The sequence below is a fragment of the Panthera onca genome, chromosome A2 (genome assembly GCF_046562875.1).
Source record: "Panthera onca isolate mPanOnc1 chromosome A2, mPanOnc1 haplotype 2, whole genome shotgun sequence".
NCBI classification, from domain to species: Eukaryota; Metazoa; Chordata; class Mammalia; order Carnivora; family Felidae; genus Panthera; species Panthera onca.
In genome coordinates, this window is record NC_138340.1 from 101,552,960 (window position 1) to 101,575,648 (window position 22,689).

The 22,689-nt window shown below is 35.4% G+C and overlaps 1 protein-coding gene across 1 annotated transcript in view; it reads left to right on the forward strand.

Annotated features, from left to right (window-relative positions):
• Positions 1 to 22,689, forward strand: part of GLCCI1 (glucocorticoid induced 1) — a 105,045-nt gene that overhangs the window by 59,233 nt on the left and 23,123 nt on the right. The window contains exons 4-5 of the mRNA XM_060633871.3: positions 16,779 to 16,892; positions 21,785 to 21,937. Of these exons, the coding sequence (XP_060489854.3) occupies positions 16,779 to 16,892; positions 21,785 to 21,937 (267 nt within the window). The remainder of the gene's footprint in view (positions 1 to 16,778; positions 16,893 to 21,784; positions 21,938 to 22,689) is intronic.

Consider the following 22,689-nt stretch of genomic DNA (forward strand, 5'->3'; position numbering starts at 1 on the left):
CCTGGGTAGGGAGGGGGCTATCTAGAGAGAGGTCCAGGCTGTGGGGGTGACATCTACACAGAGGGGATAAGCTCTTGGTATCTTTCTTTTTCCACATCCTGTGGGCCTCTTGCCTGGCTTCATTTGTCCCCACTTCCTAGCAAACTTTACTCCCTACTGCCTAGTTTCGTTTGGTTCCCACAGCCTGTGTTCTTTAGGGCTCTGTCACCTGGTTTCCCTAGACCTTGCTGCCTGATTTCTTTTTGTTCCCACTGTCTACTTTCCTGAAGTCCCTGTCACCTGGGCTTGTGTTTATGACCTATATATGTGAAATATACATATGGCAAAGTATAAAAGAGGGGGAAAAAATGGGCATGTGCTGGAGTATAGTTTCTGTTTTACTGGAATTATTTTTTTGAAGTAGTGTGATAAATTAAGATGCATATTATAATCCCTAGAACAGTTGCTAAGAAAATAACTCTGAAAAAATAAAAAGTAAAAAATATAGAGGAATTAAAATGCTACACTGAAAGTATTTATCACAAAAGAAAGCAGTAAGGGAGGAACAGAGGAATAAAAAAAAAAAAAAAGGTGTGACACAAATAGAGAATAATTAACAAAATGGCAAAAGTAAATCTAATCATATAATTACATTAAATATGAATGGACTGAACATTCTCCTTAAAAGGCAGAGATTGTCAAACTGGATAAAAACACAATAGCCAGCTATATGCTATGTGTAAGAAGCATGTTTTATGATAAGAAAGCTTATCTGACACAGTGGACTTGAAGATAAGAAGTATTATTGAAGACAGATAAAAAAATTTCATAATGATAAAAAGGTCAATAGATCAGGAAGATATAGTAATCATAAATTGTGTCTACTTCTAACAGTGGCTTACAAATGCCTGAAGTGAAACTGTGAAAGGAGAAATAAAGTGTCTACAATAATAATAAGGGATTCCAACACCCTATTCTTAATACATGATAGAACAACTAAGTAGACACAAAATAAGAGGATAAAAGATTCTGGCATTATCAATCAACTTGACCTAAATGACATATATGGAAGACTCCACCCAGTGATTGTATTCTTTTCAAACATATTTGAAATATTCTCTAGGTTAGACAATATGCTTGGCCATAAAACAAGTCTCATAGAGTGCAAAAGATGAAATCATGTAACAGGAATCTTTGAAAGCCCCAAATATTTGTCAGTTAAAAGCATTTTAAAATATTTTAAAATGTTTAATGAATGAAAACAGAAAGACACCTTAGACTTTATATGTGCAGATAAAGCAGTGCTTCAGGGAAAATTTATACCTTTAAATGCGTATCTAGGAAAAAGGAAGTTCCTCAATCAGTGCCTAAGCTTCTAAGCTTAAGAAACTAGTAGAAAAAGAGCAACACAGACCAAAAGCAAGCAGAGGAAGGAAGGAAGGAGTTAATAAAGAATATAGCAGAAACCAACAGAACATAAAATATTAGAGAAAAATTAGTGAAACTAGAAGTTTATTCTTTGAAAAGAAGAACCAAGTAGATAAACTTTTAGCTAGACCAGAAAAAGAAGATACTGATTAGCAAAGTCAGCAGTGAAAGAGGTGAAATTACTACCAACTTCACACAACTTGAAAGTATTATAAAGGAATATTATGAATGAATTTTATGTCATCAGTGTGGAAACTAAAGTAAAATGGATGAACTCTTAGATACAAGTTACTAGAAAGAGGCAAATTGCAAAGACTGATTTAAGACTAGAAGACATGCATACACTTCTAAAAAAGTAAAGAAATGGAATGAGGATTAAAAATCTTCCCACAAAGAAAATCCCAAGATCAGATTTGATGAATTCTATCAAATATTTGAAGAAATAATGTTAATTCTTCACAAACTCTTTCAGAAAATAGAGAAGACAACACCCCCCGGTTTATTTTGTCAGGCCAATTTAACTGACTTCAAAGCCAGGCCAAAGACATCTCAAGAAAATAAAATGGCAGATCAGTATCTCTCTTGAACATAGATGCAAAAATCCTTAAAATATTAGCAAATCAAATTCAGCCACATATGAGGCGGATTATATACCATGAGCAAAGGGAATTTGTCCCAGAAATTCAAAGATGGTTTAAGATCCAAAATTCAATTAATGTAATACACTACATTAATAAAATAAAGAATAAAACCATATAATCATCTCAGTAGAGTTAGAGAAAGCATTTACCAAACTGTCAACACCCATTCACAAAAAAAATAATCTCAACAAGACAGGGAAAAAAAAATAATAATAATAAAAAACAAAGGGCTTTTGTTAAAAACAAACAAAAAAAAACCAAAAAAAAACCCCTATAGATCATATTCACATATTTTCTCTTTAAAGCAGTCTCCAGGGGCACCTGGGTGGCTCAGTCGGTTGAGCGTCCGACTTCAGCTCGGGTCATGATCTCTCAGTTCGTGAGTTCGAGCCCCATGTCGGGCTCTGTGCTGACAGCTCAGAGTCTGGAGCCTGCTTTGGATTCTGTGTCTCCCTCTACTCTCTCTGCCCCTTCCCGCTCATGCTCTGTCTCTCTCTGTCTCTCAAAAATGAATAAACGTTTAAAAAAAAAAAAAACAAAAACATTTTAAAGCAGTCTCCACACCCAACATGGGACTTGAACTCATAACACTGATATCGAGAGTTGCGTGCTCTACTGACGGAGCCAGCCAGGCACTCTATCATATTCATATTCATTCATTTTAGTGGTGAAAGCCAGAATGTTTTCTTCTAAGATCGGGAGGAAGGCAGTGTCATTCACTGTCTCCTTGTTAACCACTTTTATTCGGTATTGCATAGGAGGTTCTAGACAGTGCAGTCAGGCAAGAAAAATAAAGACATCCAGATTGTAAAGGAAGTGGTAAAACTGCCTTTATTCACAGATAAAATGTAAAAACTATATTTAGAAACTCCTAGGAAATATACAAATACAGTACTACAAGTAGTAAACATGTTCAGCAAGGAAGGTTGCAGGATATAAGTCAACATATAGAAATCAGTTCTATGTCTAGATACTATATAAGAACAGTCCAAAAAATAATAAAACAATTTATTGCAGTTGTATTAAAAAGATGAAAATATTTAGGAATTAATTTAACAAAAACAGTGCAAAATTTGTACACTAAAAACAACAAAACATTGCTGGACAAAATTAAAGCTTTAAATAAATAGATAGACTTACTTTGTTCAGTGGATTGATTGGAAGACTTAATATTAAGGTGATAATTCTTCCCAAATTGAATCAATGTAATCCCTATTAAAATTCCATGTTTTTTATTTTTGGTAGAAATTGACAGACTAATCCTAAGATACATGTAGATATGCAAAGGACCTGGAATGGCCAAAATATTTTTGAAAACAGGAAATTTGGAATATTAACATTACACAATTTCAGTACTTCTTATAAACTCACATTGATGAAGTTAGCAAAAAGAAAGACACATAGATAAATGGATAAACTTTTGAATCCAGAAATAAACCTTTATGAACTTCATTAAATTGAATATTTACACTTCAAAGGACACCACTAAGAGATTGAAAAGCCAAGTTTCAGACTGGAAGAAATATTAGCAAATCATATATCTGACAAAGCTTATATCCAGAATATATAAAGAACTCCTACAAATCAATAATAGGAAGACAACCCAAATTATCAATGGATAAGACAGTTGAATAGAAGTGTTCACCAAAGATAAAAGGGTGAATGACAAATGACCACATGAAAAAGTGTTCAGCATCATTAGTCATTAGGCAAATGCAAATTTAAACCATAAAATCCACCTATGTAGTCAATACAATTATTATAATTTGAAATCGTTTTTAATTCTTTTTTTTAAGTTTATTTATTTATTTTGAGAGAGCAGGAGAGTGAGTGCACATTATGGGAGAGGCAGAGAGAGAGAGAATCCCAAGCAGGCTTAGCACTGTCAGTGCAGAGCCTGACGCTGGGCTCAAACTCCTAGAACTGTGAGATCATGACCTGAGCTGAAACCAGGAGTCGAACACTTAACCAACTGAGCCACCCAGGCACCCTACAATGATTATAATTTAAAAGACAGGCAATACCAAGTATTGGCAAGGATAAAGAGAATCTGGAACTCTCAAATGTTCTTGGGAACATAAAATGGGACAGTCACTTTGGAAAACAGTTTGTCAGTTTCTTTTAAAGTTAATCAGAAACTTAGCATATAACCCAGCAATTCAGTTCCTAGGAATCTGTAAGAAAAGTGAGAACACACGTCTAGATTGAGACATGTACACAAAATGTTTATAGCAGAGTTATTCGTAACAACTAAAAACTAGAAAATGTCCACATATCCATCAGTTGGTAAGTAGATAGACAAAATGTGGTTTTTCATGCAATAACTTACTCTTCAGCAATAAAAAAGGAATAATGTACCGACTATTGATACATACTACAATGTGAATGAACCTCAAAAATATTTTACTAAGTCAAGTCAGCAAATTTTTTCTGTAAAAGGCCGGATAGTAAATACTTTGGGGTTTGTGGGCCATATAATCTTTGTTGCAACTAATCACCTCTCCTCTTGTAGTGTGAAAGCAGCCATGGACAATATAGAATGAACCTGGTTATGTTCCAATAAGTTTTGTTTACAAAAATACATGGCAGACTAGATTTGGCCTACAGATTATGGCTTCCCAATCCCTGCTAAGTGAAAGAGGCGAGATGATTAAAACTACATATTATATGGTTCCATTTATGATTGAAATGCCAGAAAAGGCATATTTAAAGAAGAGGGACAAAGTCCTTTTGTGGTTGCATGTGGCTGAGAGTGGGGCTGGAGGAGTGGTGATTGGCTACAAATAAGACTCAAGGCACAATTGGGGGGTGATGAAAAAGTTACAAAACTGCATTGTGATTATTTTTGTATAGCTCTACATAGTGATTGAAACTTACTGAGTTTTACCCTTACAGTGAATAAAGTTAAGACAATGTAAATTATACCTCAGTAGAGATGAAAAAAATAAAAAAGGAGTAGATACAAAAGGCTGGTGGGTTTTCCATGGTGTATCAGGAAGATATTAAGTGCTATATGGTATATAACTGAGGCTAGCAAATGATAAGAATACGTTGGTAAAGACAAAAAGTGAAAATAAGAATAGTTATAATATGTGACAGAATTGGAATTTGAGAAAATTTTGAAAAGCCAAAACTATTATTGAAAGTAGTATTTTTTAAAGTTACATGCTACTAAAATTATGTTTTTAAAAAATAGCTTTTGACCTGCTTTCTTGAATTAGGATCAAAGTCAAATGTAGCACACATCCTTTCTTCCTGAGTCACATCATACTCTCCCCCTCACACAATTTGCAACAGGATTGCAGATTAAAATGTCAGTGAAAGCACCTGTATAATCTGCCTCCTCTTTGCTTTAAATTTATGAGAATGCAATGTGAAAAACTTTCAGAGAAATAAGTAACTGTATTCTAGTTATGTTTGAGACAAAGAAAACCCCTGCAGACTATGAATAGACAGGAAACCCTTAGTAATGAGTGGATGTTGATGCTGTCTGGCTCTCAGAAACCTGGGTCATGTGGGCCAGAGCTTAAAAAGTGGGTGTTTAAGCCAAATTTAAGAGAGTATAGATTGCTAGACATTTTAAGAATGCCAAATGTGTCTTGCAAATGGTAGGAGATTGGAACTGGGCTGTCTGCATAAACCAGGGAGGTGGGACCATGTTTCTAGGCCATAAAAGTAGACCTGAAATAACTCCACCTGACACTGTTGGTGTTTTCCTGTGGGCCAAAGAGGCAGCTATGCAAAAATGGAAATAGTAACCATATGTTCTGTGTGGATGTGGCATCTGGAATAGAGCTCTACCCATGTGGAACCAAAGCCCCAATCTTTCTAATTTAAGACCTACTCTGGAGCTATGCAACTCCAGGGGGATAGTCTGAGCAAGCATGAAACAACATGGCAGGAAAGAACTCACAAAGAATAAAACTTCCACGTAAGGTGTGGTTGCAAACAAGTATTTTAGGACATGTAAGGAAATCTGTTGCCATAAGGGACAGCAGACATACTTAATAGGATGATTGACATCCGAAGAAAGAGAATACATTCTCAAAAAAAGCACTTAAAAATGAGAATGTTTAAGAATTTCAAATGAAATGATAACTTACAATAAGAAAAGGAGTAAACAAGAACAAGCAGAATGATAAAGGACCAATTGCAAATTCTGTAAATAACAAAAGTTGGTGAAATTAAAAATAAAAAACTCTTTGGTAGATTAAATTGACATAACAAAAGAGAGAATTAGTGAATCAAAACTCTCAACTGAAAATTGCTAGTCTGGATGAGCAGATATAGAACAAAAAGATAAAGAGATTGAAAACATGAAAGAGAAGTTAAGAAACATGGAAAATAGACTGAGTTAGGAGTTCAGGAAGTAAGAATATCCTGTAAGCATCAGGGAAGAGAAATTCTTTAAAGATTGAAAGTCTGCTATATTTGGACAGCAATTGAAAAAGCCCACCAGTTCCAAGGAGGTTAAACAGGACAAAAAAAAAAAATTCCACCTTTAGGTATAGTATAATCGAATTGTAGATTAAGGGGACACACACACACACACACACACACACACACACACACACACACATATATTCTTGCAATTAGGAAAGAAAAGCCCATTACCTACAATAGAAAGGGCAATCAGTTGCAATACATTTATCAGAAATTGCAACTGATACAGGTATACAGTAATGTGTTATGTTCATGTTAAGGAAATGAATCCAAGTGAGGCATTTCTGTCATGAAAAGACGACTTTTCCTCCTTTGAGTTATGTTTGCTGGAGGGTTGTCAACCCAACCTTTATTTAGATTTTACAAACTAAGCAAGTGTACAAATGTACTTTTCCACTTGTTAGAAATGTGGTTTCCTGCTTATAAAACACAGTTTAAAAATTAATTTATAAAGCATAACTAGAATTCAAGAAGTCTGTTAACTAAATGATAAGGATATAATTAGCATTGCTTTTTACAATACTTCATTTATATACATTTAGTAGAGTAAAAGAGAAGAGAGGTAAATCTTTCAGATATGTTTCACCATACATCCTCAGTGTTTAGTGGCAATGCATTTGTTGATGGAATAACATCATAGGAATAAGATTGTATGCCCAATAGTGTGTAAGGGATATAGAAATCCAAAAGAAATAATTACACATTAGAAAACCAACTAAGACTTTTAAGGGCTAATCAAAAAAAGACTTTATGTTAATTCCCACAATCCTTATTGAGTGAGAGAAGTTCATCTCCTGCTCGTGGTGCAAAACTGGAATCTGATCACCGTTACAGTCCTGTGGTCCCTTTGAATGAGCATGCTTTCTAACTTACTAAAATAGTCAAAGCTTCTGGCTGCTTTTATGGTTCTAGCTACTTTCTCCTAGCTCCTCTGCAATTGGAGCTTGGGAGAGAGGGAAAGGTAAGGGGAATAAGATGTCTTTACATTTCTTGGGCTTGACAGATTCTTAAAACTGACTTTGTTTTGTAGAGTAATTTCACGGGGTCCCTTGTTGCTATACATCTCTTATCTACTGTTCTGCATTTGTGGGCTTGTGAGTCTTTTACTGTGTTCTTAGCCTCTAGAATCGTAGAAATAACATTCACTGTCTCAGCTGCTGACTCGGTTCACCCTTCTAAGTAGGTGGGCCCCCTCTTAAAACCAAAGACAACTCTGCACGATGACTCTTGGCACTCAGATTTTCCTAAGTGGTTCCTGGTAAACTCTCATACATTTTTTTGGGGGCGGGGGGGGGAGTTCTGGTTAGTGTTTAGGAGTTTAGGCTGATTCTAATGCAACAGTAAATCGCTATCATCCTAGCCCAACATTTTCAGTATTTAGAATAAGAGTCAGATATCAATGTCCATTGTGTCCTCTTATCTGTGGGGAACATAAATTGATCTTTCCAAGTTGTTCCATTAAAATTTCTTTCTCTTTATTTGAGGCAAAGGAGGAAGTATTCCCTCTCAGGTCTTGGATTTTGTTTTTTTCCTACTTAGAGTGTAATAAATTAGCCTTTTACTATTTTGGGGATGCTGGCAGAAGGCATGAGATGCCTGGATTAGAGACAGTGGCCTTTGTTATTCCCAGCACAGCAAGTATCAAGACCATCAAGTTTACCGTATTTCCCCTGAACACTAAGTCCCATGTGATGGGGAGAGCCCAAATGTATTCCTACACATGCAGTAGATCACATTACAGGGGAGGAACACAGAGTTTGGGGAATCCACTATTTTTATAGTAAGCAGTTAGCAAATCTGCCCTTTATCCCAATACCAAATGGTGACATTCCAAGAAAGAAATAATACTGTTGTATTGTTGTTTTGATTTTAATTTTACTATTTGTGAATTTGATAAATTGAAACATACAGGATAGGGCATGTAGGTGGCTCAGTTGGTTAAGCATCTGAGTCTTAATCTCAGCTCAGGTTTTGAACTGTGGGTCCTTGAGTTCAAACCCTGTGGGGCTCTGTGCTGGGTGTGGAGCCACTTAAAGAAAATAATAATAAATTTAAAAAAAGGTGGGTTTGCTGTTCTTAAGTTCTTCAGTAGAGATAAGGAAAAAGAATGGGTTGCTTCCTGATTTCACCAATAAGCTTTTCTCATTACTCGGATAGTTTTTCTTAGATGGAGCCATCTGAAGCAGTAAATGAAATGATTAGGGATATTTCTCACATCTGTTCAAACAGTGATAAATAGATATTATTGATGTGGTCTTCCTTTTTTTAAAAAATTTTTTTAATGTTTATTTTTGAGAGAAAGAGAGAAAGAGAGACAGAGTGTGAGTGGGGGCGGGGCAGAGAGAGAGGGAGGCACAGAATCCAAAGCAGATTCCAGGCTCCGAGCTGTCAGCACAGAGCCTGACACTGGGCTCAAAATCACCAACCATGAGATCATAACCTGAGCCGAAGTCAGATGCTTAACTGACTGAGCCACCCCTTAAGTAAGGAAAATAAAAGTTTCTTTATATGCCTTCTGCCCTAACATTTTCTTAATTTTTGGTATTAGTTTTTTTTATCATATTATACTAGGGGGAAATAATTGCAATAATATTTTCTCTGGACCTAAAAGATAATAGTCTGAAGAATTTTGATTATCCCTTTGAACTCAAAGGAATTATGTGATAAACTTTTAAAAAATAAAAATATTTATCTAATAAAGTCTGTCTAAATCCATATTAAATTGAATTATAAGGATGTTTTGTAATCTTTTCATTACTTAAAATTGACTCCAATAGGAAGAATTTTTAAGGTCATACAAACTGTTTGTCAAAAAAAAAAAAAAAATAGAACACTGATCAGTAGGTTAGTATGTTAGTAGCTTCTTCAAATTTTTGTCCATCTTTACTTCAGTCTCATATCTTGCAATATCTTCAACATTAAGAAAGGAAGTTACTTTACAAAGCAGTTGAGGTTATAAACCAATACATAGTGACTGGTAGTTAACTTGCAGTTGAACATTAACATAGAATTACTTTCAGCCATGTTGGTAGGTAATAGAGGTTATAAATTAAAGGCTAAAGGACTGGGTCTGCCATTTATTAGCTGTATTACATTGGGAAAGGTATTTTATTTTTTTTTAATGTTCATTTATTTATTTTTGAGAGAGACAGAGACAGAGAATACCAATGCAAGGGGCTCGATCCCATGTAGAGTGAGATGGTCACCTGAGCCAAAATCAAGAGTTGGATGGTTAACCAACTCAGCCACCCAGGCACTCTGGTACGTTATTTTTGAGAATGTGTCCTCATCTATAAAATAGATATAATAAATTTATGGGATCCAAGTGGGTTTGTGAACTAAATGTTTTTTTAAATGTTAGTCTGGTATTGCTATTAACATGCTTCTGTTAACAAATATGCCTTAGTGGTAGCTGTAAATACAATTCTGTATTACAGATTATTAGCATAAAAGTCCCAAAGCTAGCTGTATCTCTGGGGATGAATCTGAGTGTGGGAGTATCTCTGTTCCTGGGTTGGTGGGTTTGTGTGAGTCTGAATGTGGGCAAGCATGTCTGTCTGTGGGCATGCAAGGCTTGATGTACGTGTAGGTGACATCTCCCTATGCTTGTGGACATGTTTGCATATATGTGAGTTCTTTATTTATGTATGTGTGTGCGTGCATATGCCTGTGTTCATTTCATGGGGCTGAATGAATAGCAATTAGCTCATTAGGGTTTGCCTCTTGGCAATTAAAAACATAGGAAAATAACTGTAATTATTCATATTTATGGAAAGGTTAAAAGAAATTCCAAATTTTTATTTTTGTGTTAGATTAGATACTGTTGCGTGTTTAATTCCTTTGAACACTGACAAAGGAGTAATATGTAAAATTTGTTTTTAGACTGTAGAACCTTTGTTTTGAGACACTTGATGTTTGTAAACAACTTAAGTTTGTCACATACTCCTTTTTTTTTTTTTTTCATATAAAAGGTAATGACAGCTTGAAGTTCTTAACTTTCCACATTATATTTTCAGAAAAATCTGCTGGGTTAATATCTTTAGTAATCGTTTTTGTGTTTTCTCTTGGTGTAGCTGTTGTTAATTTTTTGTAAGATTCTCTTGTCTTCCTGTAAGTTATTAACTTGTGTCTTTAGGCAGTGTAGAATAGTGGTTAAAAGAGAAGACTCTGGAATTCTACTTCCTAAGTTCAAGTATTTCACCCCTTAAATGTGTGACTTTTAGCAAGCTTTTTAATCTTCTGCTTCAGTTTCCTTACCTATAATATGGGACAGTGATAGTACCTATTTTGTATGCTTTTATTAAAAAAATGAATGACATAATTTATATAAAAGCAAGCAGCAGAGCACCTTTTTCCTGGTTTTATACTTTTCTTCTCATTTTTTTCCCTACTCTTCCCAAAGCCCTCAGATCCTGCTTCCTTTCCTACTGGTTAAGATTTCTCATTTCCCTGCCCTATGGTAGAGTAGAATTCATCATGAGAAATATTTCTCTCCCTTTCAGTATCTGAGGTGAAGGTACTCAACAAGTCTCCTGAGGCTGAGTTTTGTTTTATTTTGTTTTTAAATGTTAACAGTAGTAGGGGAAACTAACCAGACAAAAATAGCAAATGAGTAGGTAGGGATGATGTTAATTAGGTTTCCAGAAATTTACAATAAAATGTATTCTTACTTCTCAGATTTTAAGTAAGGCCGGTCTCTGATTTGTCTTCATTTAGTTTCACAAAAGTCATTTTTTTTGTGAGTATTTATGCTAATTCTTCTCTCTACGCTTATTTCTTTAAAAAAATTTTTTTTTGTTTAATGTTTATTCACTTTTGAAAGACAGAGAAAGGCACAGCATTAGTGGGGGAGGGGCAGAGAGAGAGAGGGGGACAACAGAATCCGAAGCAGGATCCAGGCTCCGAGCTGTCAGCACAGAGCCCGATGCGGGGCTTGAACCCATGAAGCATGAGATCATGACCTGAGCCGAAGCTGGACACTCAACCGACTGAGCCACCCAAGCGCCCCTATGCTTATAATTTCTTCTTTGTGACTCACATTATTCCCTAGCTTTTTTAAACTTTGGAGCTCATATGCTTGAAACCCCTTTTATCTTTAAAGAGACTCCTCTCTCCTCAAATTTTTTTCTTTCAGCTTTATTGAGTTATAATTGACACATGATATTGTGTAGGTTTAACGTATGCAGTGTACTGATTTGATATACGGATATATTGCAAAATGATTACCACCATACGCTTAGTTAACCCATCCATCACCTCACATAATTATAGTTGTTTCGTGTGTAGTGAGAACTTTTAAGGTCTGTTCCCCTAGCAACTTTGAGATTTCAGTACAGTATTGTTAACTGTAGTCACCAATGCTATACACTACATCCCAGAACTTACTTACCTTGTAACTGGAAGTTTGTACCCTTTGACTTACCTTCACCCATTTCCTGTACCCTATCCTGTATTTGGTAACCACCAGTCTGCTCTTTGTTTGTATGAATTTTTTTCAGATTCCACATATAAGTGAGATGAAAAAGTATATTTCTTTGGCTGATTTATTTTGCTTAGCATAATACCCTCAAGGTCCATTCTTAATTTTTTTCATAAGGCCACAGCATAGGTAATGAATATTTAGAAACACAAAATCCGATATATCTATAGTTTAGTTCAAATCTAGTCAGTAAGGGGAGTCTAGTCAGTAAGGGTCAGCTGGTTAAGCATCTGACTTCTTGATTTCAACTCAGGTCATGATCTTACAGCTGTGAAATCCAGCCCCGTGTTGGGATATGACCGGGCATGGAGCCTGTTTAAGATTCTCTCTCTCCCTCTCTCTCTGCCCTTCTCCACTGTGTGTGTGTGCGTGCTCTCTCTCTTAAAAAAAAAAAAAAAATCCAGTCAGTACAATTTACTGCCCCTTTTGTAAATGAAGGTTGGTAGGCATTTCATCACAGTGACTGGGGTGGGCGAGTTCATCAAAGTGAGGACCAGGAGCTTCCATGCAATTGATGGAATGTAGGCCTAGAGAGGCTGTCTTGGGCAGAGCTTCAGAGCTATGGATGAGGTGGAATGTATGTGTGTTTGTGTGTGGGGACAGGGGATTGCACTTTCCTTCTGCCCCTTCCTCATGGACACGACTTTGTGTCTACTCTTTGCTGGTTCTAATGTCTACTCTCTACTGGCTACAAATGGCCATGTGCTCTTGAGCATCAAAGGAAAAGGAGAGGGAAATTCTAAGCCCAACTATGGAAGGTGAGAGTGTTTATAGTTGTGACACACGTCTGCCCCTCTACTGAATGTACCTGTAAACAACACAGGAACCGCCTTACTGTGAAGCGAAGGAGGACTTAACGGCATCTTGCTTTCATTTTACATAGGTCTTGACTAAAATTTGTAATCTGAGTATATATATTTAGGAAGATGAGCTCCCTTTTACCCTAATCTCTACGGAATTGTAAACAAGAGCATAGCTATATAATATCCTGAGATGAACAGTATTGTGTGAAAGCTGTAAGGTTACACAGTTTAACTGGGTGTTCCAGGCAAAGTAAGATAGGTACCCATGATGGATGCTCTTTGTTTTCGGGGGTTTGTTAAGGCTGTTGAGAACAAAATTTTTTCTGGCTTATTTTGATATCTCAAGGCCTTTAAAATAGAGTGATTTAGGACTGATCAATTTTCAGATTGCTTTTGTTTGTTTATTTTTAAAGATTATTTTAAAAATGAAAAAGTACAAATTGCCTTGATTAATCTCTAGGCATTATGGGCTCTTCTATACAAGCTCTTGCTGGTTTTGAAACAGCACTGAAACATCATTAATATTCAGAAAACACTTAATTTTCTACCTCTTTCCTAATTAAGTGACTTGTACAATTTGAAATCCTTTTTATTTTTTATCATAGAAAATAATCTTTTCTGATTTATAATGATTACCTACTAATTTTGATTCGTTTTCTTGTGAAAATTAATGTTCTCTAGAAGAAAATCATGTCATTTCAACAGAGAGCAGGGAACTCAAACGTTAACATAGACCATCTTGCTTGTATATCTTTGCAAGATCGTTGTGTGAGAGGTCTACAAGCTACAGAGAGCTTTAAAAACTGAAGGAATTTGGGGCGCCTGGGTGGCTAGGTCAGTTAAGCATCCGACTTTGGCTCACGTCATGATCTCACGGTCTGTGAGTTCGAGCCTCGCGTCGGGCTCTGTGCTGACAGCTCAGAGCCTGGAGCTTGTTTCAGATTCTGTGTCTCCCTCTCTCTCTGCCCCTCCCCCGTTCATGCTCTGTCTCTCTCTGTCTCAAAAATAAATAAACGTTAAAAAAAATTTAAAAAAAAAACTAAAGGAATTTAAGGATATGAATATAAAAGAAAGGATAAAATTCCTTTGTCTAGGTGCTTTATTTGCTTACATGCTATTTCTCTTCTATTTGCCATAGGTAAAAATAAGTTTTTCTAGCAACCTATATATACTTTTCCCTTTGAGTGGTATAGGCTTTAATAGCAACTGTCTGTTTTGCTTTTTATTGCCATGGTTATTCAAGGAAAGCATTTAGCTAATATTAAAATACAGTGTATTTTTGCTTTATGTCCTTGAGGAAATCAATATATTCTGCAGACTTTACTTTTGTATTTACACTTTCCTTAAGTAGGTAACATAAAACTGGGCTTGCTTCTAGGTGTTTAAGGAATAACTGTTAGTTGATTGATGTCATCTTTTCTACAAAGAAAATAATACCAGTATTATAACTTCCCCCAAATTGCTAATTATTCCCTTTAAAATGCTTAGGAATATTTTATTCCTGGTCTGGCATATTTGAAGCAGATTATATGTCATCTAAAATATATTAGGTATTTTGAGTTCTGTCCAGGTTGTTGTTTAATATAAATTGTTTTCTGTTTGAAATTTACCTCCTGGTAATACTTATGTCTCAGTTTTTGAGATTATGTTTAATTTCGAGGAAATTTATTCTGCCACAGTAAATTCTAAGGACAATGTTTTGCAGTGCTAGGCTGGCATGATAGAATCTGCTGTTAAATATTGGCATGATGAGCTGCATGCAGTTAGAGATGGGTCTGGTGGCTGCATTTTTGTAACTTCAAATACTCTGGAACAAGGGCTCCTAAATGATGACACATAGAAACTATACAGAACCACAAAAATTGATCTGGGACAGGCACAGGAATGAATCTGTGTTGGTCAGGATTTTGTGAGTTTGGGTTTTTTTTGGTTTTTTGGTTTTTAGTTTCCCAGATGATTCCAAGGAACTTTGTGTGGGGCCATCGCTGTAAACCAGAAATGGGCACAGGTTTCAATCCTGCAGAACCTTATCACATGCCAGGCACTGCACCGTTTGATTGCAAATATGGTCTTATCTTTTAAAAATCATTTTACTATTTTTTTCATATTGATAAATGTACTCTTTAATTTCCATCCCCTATTTTCCCCATCCCTACCTCCTCTCTGGTAACCATCGGTTTTTGTTCTTTATAGTAAGAGTCTATGTCTTGGTTTGTGTCTCTCTTTTTTCCATTGCTTGTTTTTTTATTATATTACACATGAGTGAGATTATATGGTATTTGTCTTTCTTTGACCTATTTCACTCAGCCTTATACACTCTAACTCCATTCATTTTGTTGCAAATGGCCAGATTTCACTCTTTTTTATGGTTGAATAATATTCAAAGTGTGTGTGTGTGTGTGTGTGTGTGTGTGTATACCACATCTTTATCCATTCATCTACCAACACTTGGGCTGCTTCCATAGTTTTGCTGCTATGAAAGTAGGGATGCATGTATCCCTTTGACTTAGTGTTTTTATATTTTTTTTGGGTAAATACCAGTAGTTTAATGAATTCCAAGCCATATGGTAATAATGACTTTTCTCTTAAGCCTGGGAATGTTACCATTCCACTTAGGAGAATACAGTCTAAGTTACATTTGTTTTTTAAAAGTTTTCTGACTATAGCCAGTGTCCACCAACAAATGGATAAAGAACATGTAGTATGAGTGTGTGTGTGTGTGTGTGTGTGTGTGTGTGTATCTCCATTGTTATATTATTCAGCCATGAGAAAGAAAGATATCCTGCCATTTGTAACATCCTGGATCAACCTTGAAGGCATTATGCTAAGTGAAATAAGTGAGGCAGACAAAGACAAATATTATGTGATATGACTTGTATGTGGGTTCTGTAAAGATTGAACTCACAGAAACAGTAGAATGGTAGTTACCAGGAGCTGAAGGGTAGAGGAAATTGGGGTTGGTCAAAAGATACAGACTTCCAGTTATAAGATGAATAAGTTCTGGGGATCTAATGTGTAGCATTTTGATTATACTTAATAATATTGTATTGTATATTTAAAAGCTGTTAAGAGAGTAAATCTCAACTGTTCTCACCCAAAAAAAGATGTAGTAATTTTGTGATAGGATAGACGTGTTAACTAATGCTACGGTGGCATCATTTTGCAATATATAAATGTATCAAATTAACATGTTCTGTACCTTAAACTTAGACAACATCATATGTCAATTATATCTCAATTGAGCTGGAAAATTAAAGTTGTGTGACTAAAGAGTAATGTATAGTAAGATATTCAGTACTAGGAAGTTACTAATACTAAATGCTTGGATTTTCCTCACCATGAAAAGATTGAAAATTTTAAAGTGTTTTAAACCAGGAGTGTTTTGTTTATGTAAGATGGAAACTTAGAAACTAATGTGGTCTCCATGTTAATATATGGGCTTTGACTTTAATTAGCATGTGAAACACTAGTTTTTTGCCTTATAAAAAAAGTGTTTAAAGAGGTAGATACTTGGTGTACAAAGATACTTGGTGTAAAATCTGAAATAATTTGGAAAAATTTAGTCTGCATGTTTACCAAAACACTATTTCAATTGAGCAAGTGAAGCATTCGTAGCATACATTTTATTGAAGTGTAGTTAACATGTTAGTTTCCGTTGTACAACATAGTGATTCAACATTTTTATACATTATGAAATGATTACCACGAAAAGTCTAGTTACTTTCTGTCACCAAACATAATGATTTCAATATTAGTGACTGTATTCCCCGTGCTGTACTTTATATCCCTGTGACTTACTTATTGTATAACTGGAAGTTTGTACCTCTTATTTTCAATAGTTTTAATCTTAAAAATGTAGAAGAATAAATCTTTGCAGTGAAATATTATCTCTTCTTGAAACCTTTGAGGAAAAAATTACCAGCATCCAAAAATTAAAATAAGAAGTACTTAAAAACTGGTATTCACTGTTGTTCTCATCTTATTTCTCCCCCCTCCCCAAAGCAGATTGCCAAACTGAGGCAGCAGCTACAACGTAGTAAACAGAGCAGTCGGCACAGTAAAGAGAAAGAGCGTCAGTCACCTCTTCCTGGCAACCATGTAACCATCAATCACACTCAGGTAGGCTAATTTCTTGTCCAGATTTGAAGAATTCCTTTGAAAGGGTTCATTATAAAGGGAGAATCCATTATTGTTGGGTTGCAGAATTAAAAATCTAAATCCCTGGCTCTACTAAATTGTTACTGCTTGTTAAATTGTTGCAAGAAGTTTTATTTTTCCTCCATGTATGTAATTTTCTTTTAATAATAGATGTAACAGAGTGTAGTCATCTCCAGAATGATTGATGCTGGCCTGGCTAAATCCTAGCTCATTTACTTGTTAAGCAACTATGGGCATTATCTCATTTAATCTTCCTAATGGTACCTTAAGCCATCTATATCTCTTTATATCTATTTACACCTATTTTACATTAGAAGAAATTGAGGATTAGAGTTTTGTTGTGGTTCTCCTGCCTCCCTAGGAACATGTACTTCCCATGGAATATAGTTTGGGAGATGCTTTTCTAGACCAAATTCACCTAAAATATTGATATAAATTTTAGGGGCACCTGGGTGGCTCAGTCAGTTGAGCGTCCAACTTTGGCTCAGGTCATGATCTCATGGTTCAGTTTGTGAGTTCAAGCCCTCTGTCGGGCTCTGTGCTAACAGCTCAGAGCCTGGAACCTGCTTCGATTCTGTGTCTCCCTCTCTCTTCCCCTGCCCTGCCCCACCCCCCCCGCCCCTTGCACTCTGTGTCTCTCTGTCTCTCTTCCTTCTCAAAAATAAATAAATATTAAAAAAATATTGATGTAAATTTTAGTAAATCAAATGTAGAAGTATAGAAGAAGAAACCCCAGTAGTGAATCAAAACAAATCTAATCAGAGATGTTTCACAAACATAAGGATGATTTCGCATTAAGAAATGTATTAGTTTAGTTCATTTCATATGAAGATCACAGTAGATGCTGAATAACACCTGATAAAAACTCAGTTATCTATGTGTGGTAAAAACCGGCTTTACTAAAAATATGACATTTCCTAATGTGACTAAAATGCAAATGTAGTGAGATCCTAACAGTAAAATATTGGAAACATTTGTTAAAATAAAAATCAAGTCATAGATGCCCACAGTTATTGATATTATTTGCTAGTAGTTTAGAGGCTCTAGACAGAGCAGTAAGAAAAAAATAGTTACTGTTATCTGTATGTAATCTATTTAGAAAATGAAAGTCAATGAACTAAACCATTAAAACTGACAGAACAGTCAATACCAAGTGTTGGTGAGGATTTGGATCAACTAGAACAGACATACATTGCTGATGGGAAGACCGAATGGTACCACCACTGTGAAAAACAGTTTGGCATTTTCTTAAAAAGTTACACACTGACCATAGAGCCCCCAAATTTCACTCGTTGATATCTAGCCACGAAAAATAAAAATGTATGTCCACACTAAGACTCGTACATCAGTGTTCATGGAGTCATTATTTATAATAGTCAAAAAATGGAAACAAATATCCATCAACTGATGAATAGATAAAACAACATTTTGTAACACCCATGCAATACTTTTCAGCAGGAAAAAGGAAGGAACTCCTGATACTTACAAGAACATGGTTGATTCTCAAAAATACCATGTTAAGTGAATGAAGTCAGAAGCAAAAGGCTACATAGTGTATGATTCATTATATTAAATTCTTGAAAAGGCAAAATTATAGAGACAAAGTACAATTTTTTCTTCTTAATCTGGTAGAAATAGTGTGTTATTCTTTACTCTGTTTATTTTAAGCACTTTTTCTGTAAGAGCCCAATAGATTTATAGAAGACCTATTGACTTGCTGACAACAAAAAAGACTTTGGCACATGTTCCTAATTTACATTGAATTTTTGGCATCGTGGTTATGCGTAAAAATAATTATCTGCTATACATACTGAAATATTTGTAGGTGAAGTATGAAGTCTGGAATGTGCTTTCAAATAATCTAAGAACAGAAGAAAAATAGATGTTTAGATGAAACAAGATTGGCAGATGTTGGTAATTTTGAAACTGGATGATGTGTACTGAAGTTCATTGTGGTATAGTGTTTAATTATGTTTATGATTATAATTTTTCACAACAAAAAGAAACTGATAATGAGAAGATAAGATAAAATATAAGCCTATAAAAATCAGTAGTTTTATACTAATGAAGGCAAACCACTGTACCCTCTACTTACAGTGCCTCTAACACCAAACGTGTGGGAGGTTTTCCCACACCAACCAACTTGCCAATTCCAAACACTAAGTATCCTGCAATTCAGTTATAACACTAATTATTTGGAGTTGGCACAGACCCCACAATTTAAGGGCTCTGTCCCATAAGACTACCCCCCCCCCCCCATTAAGATGTCAGTCCCAGGTCCCAGGTTGTCATCTGTACTTCTGACTATCTGACTATAAAGAAGGAATTCCTAACCACCCTTCTTCAGGTTCAGTAATTTGCTATAACAGGTCACAGAACTCAGGGAAACACTTAGGTCTACCACTTTATTATAAGAGATATAATCAAGGATACAGATGAACAGTTAGTTGAGGAGGTAGGTACACAGGGCTTATGGATATGTATTCACCAATTTAGAAGTTCTCTAAAACCAAAGTTTAGAGATTTTTATGAAGGCTTTATCACATAGGCATTATCCATTATTAACTCACTCTCCAGCCCCTCTGCCATCTCCAGAGGATGTGTGGGGCTGAAAGTTCCAAGCTTGTAATCATGGCTTGATCTTCCTGTTGACTAGCCCTCATCCTGAACCTATCCAGGAGCCTGTCAAGAGTCACCTCATTAGGGGCACCTGGGTGGCTCATTCGGTTAAGCATCTGACTCTTGATTTCAGCTCCAGTCATGATCTCAGTTCATGGGGTAGAGCCCCTTGTCGGGCTGTGCACTGAGAGCATGAAACCTACTCAGGATTCTCTCTCTATTCCCCTCTCTTTCCCTCCCCCGCTTGCACTCTGTCTCTCTCTCCCCCTCTCTCAAAATAAATAAATAAACTTTTAAAAAGGTTAAAAGAAAAAAAAAAGTCCCCTCATTAGAAGACTCTTCTATCACCCAGGAAATTCCAAGGAATTTAGGAACCTCTGTGTCAGGTTCCATGGTCAGAAACCAAATATTAGAACAAAAGATGCTGCTAGCATATCTATCAGTCAGGAAATTATAAGAGTTGTAGGAAATGTGTGTCAAGAACCAGGGAAGATTCCAAATACATGTTTCTTATTATGTTACAATTAGCAATGACATGTTAGTATATACAAAAATATATATAAAATGCCAAGAATTAGACTTAAGAGAAATATGCAAACCGTAAGACTTTATTGAGAATATGAGGTAGAAAACCAAGACCTTAATGGGAAATCTCAACACATTCATGCATGAGAAGGGAAGACTCATTATTTCTCAAATAGCCATTTACCTGAAATTAATTGAATTCCAGAAAATTGAAATTTTCAAATTGAATTCCAGTGGAAATTTAAAAGTAATGGTTTTGTTTCTTGAAAAGTTGTCTTCAAAAGTCACATGGAAAATTAATGCCAATTAATGGAAAAGAAAATTTGAAAAGACTCTTCCTATAAGATACCAACGTGTACTATAAATATCAGCAATTAAAGTGAAACTTTGTATACGGATTATCAGTTAAGAAAATCAAATCAAATATAGAAATCATAAGGAAATCAAATATAGAATCATAAAGAAATCTTGGCAGTTTGATTACTGTGTGGCAAAAAAAAAAAAATACTGCCTCACACCATACACAAAAATAAATCATGATAGGTTAAATATTTAAAATGAAAAACCATAAAAGTACCGAAAGAAAGGTATTTGATCTAAAGTAAACAGCAAATGTATAACAAAGAATTACAACTTTCATATAAAAAAAAAAAACAAATACGTGTGCATCATAACAAAGGGCATTAGCAGGCAGCCGCTCATAGATGGCAGAAACACAGCCCTGAGTAGAGGAAATAATTGTTCATGTGTTAATCAATGATTAGCAGTCTACCTCAATATGAATCCTATGTATCAACTTGAATCATTCAGAGTAAGAGTGAGATCATGTATCATTTTTACTTTTGCCTTGTTCATCTTTATTTTCCTCATTTCCAATCTGGTATTAGTTCCTTGAGCATCAAAAAGCTCGTCTTACTCTTAACAATAGAGAACACACTGATGGTCACCAGAGGGGAAGTGGTGGGGGGATGGGTAAAGGGGCTTAACAGTACACTTATTATGATGAGCACCAAGAAATGTATAGAATTGTTGAAGCACAATATTGTACACCTGAAAGTAATATAACACTATGTTAACTATACTGGATTTAAAAAAAAAAGTCTTTAAGGTACCTTCTATGACAGCTGTGAGAGGTGGTTAATTTTTGAGAACTCCTCCAAAGGACTTTTGAAAAACAACCTTAAGGATATCAATTGTGTTACTGAACTTAGCATGATACATTGTTGCCACATTACTTAATAATCCAGAAGGTTTTCTCAAATGGTTGACAAATGGAAATGAAAAATACTGGAAGGTAATTTTAACAGTGAGGGAAACAAATCTTTTAAACACACACAGAGGTGTCTGGTAAAGCCACATGATACATTTAACTGACATGATTTCAACTATGTTTTTTTAGTAAAAACAAAAGGGAAAAAATTAAACTGTGCAGAAGGTTCAGTCTGCCATCCTACCAAAAAAATGTATGCATTATACTATTAAAACTTGACACTTACATAAAGGGTTATTTTGGCTCTGGACCTTCCTTACTTTAGAACCTACATTTCTGTGGGTGTATCTGGATATATAGTGTATTTGTAATATTGAAAAATCTCTGTTCATTGAGTTTTCCATTTTCAGATTTACCATGCTCTTGAGTTCTTGATTTCTTGATTTTTTTTTTTTTTGACCACAAATAATTTGACCCCACCTTGTCTTATATTTTGTAGGCTACTGGATCAAGATCAGTCCCTATGCCACTGTCAAATATATCAGTGCCAAAATCATCAGTTTCACGTGTTCCCTGCAATGTAGAAGGAATAAGTCCTGAATTAGAAAAGGTATTCATTAAAGAAAATAATGGAAAGGAGGAAGTGTCCAAGGTAAGGTTATATGGCATGTTCGAATCTTTTTTTCTTCTTTAGCATTCAGAACTGTCTCAGTAGTCCTTTTTTTTTTTTTTTTTTTTTTTTTTTTTGGTAACAGCTTGATTAGCTATAATTCACATACCATACAATTTACCAATGTAATGTGTGCAGCTCAGTGGTTTGTTTTTTTTTTTTTTTTTTAAGCATATTCACAGTTGTGCAACCATCACCACAGTCAGTTTTACAGCCTTTTCATCACCCTGGGAAGAAACTCTATGTCCTTCAGTAACCATCCCTCATTTCCTTCCATTGTCCCCAGCGGTAGGCAACCACTAATCTACTTTATCTGTCTGCACGTTTGCCTGTTCTAGACATTTCTTGTAAATGGAATCATACAACACGTGGCCTTTTGTAGCTGTTTTTTTTTTTTCATTCAGCATAATGTTTTTAAGGTTCACCCAAGTGGTAACATTTATCTGTATTTCATTCCTTTTTATTGCCAAATACCCAATTGTATGAATTTTATTCAGCTAGTCATCAGTTGATGAACATTGTCTTGTTTCCACTTTTTAGCTATTATGAATAGTGTTGCTATGAAATTCATGTATGAGATTTCATGTGAACATGTTTTCATTTCTCTCGGGCATATACCTAGTTGTGGAATTGCTGGTATGGTAGCTCTTTGTTTAACCTTTTGAGAAACTGCCAGACTGTTTTTCCAAAGTGGCTGCACTTTTGCATTCTGCACTACACAATTTACTTGTATG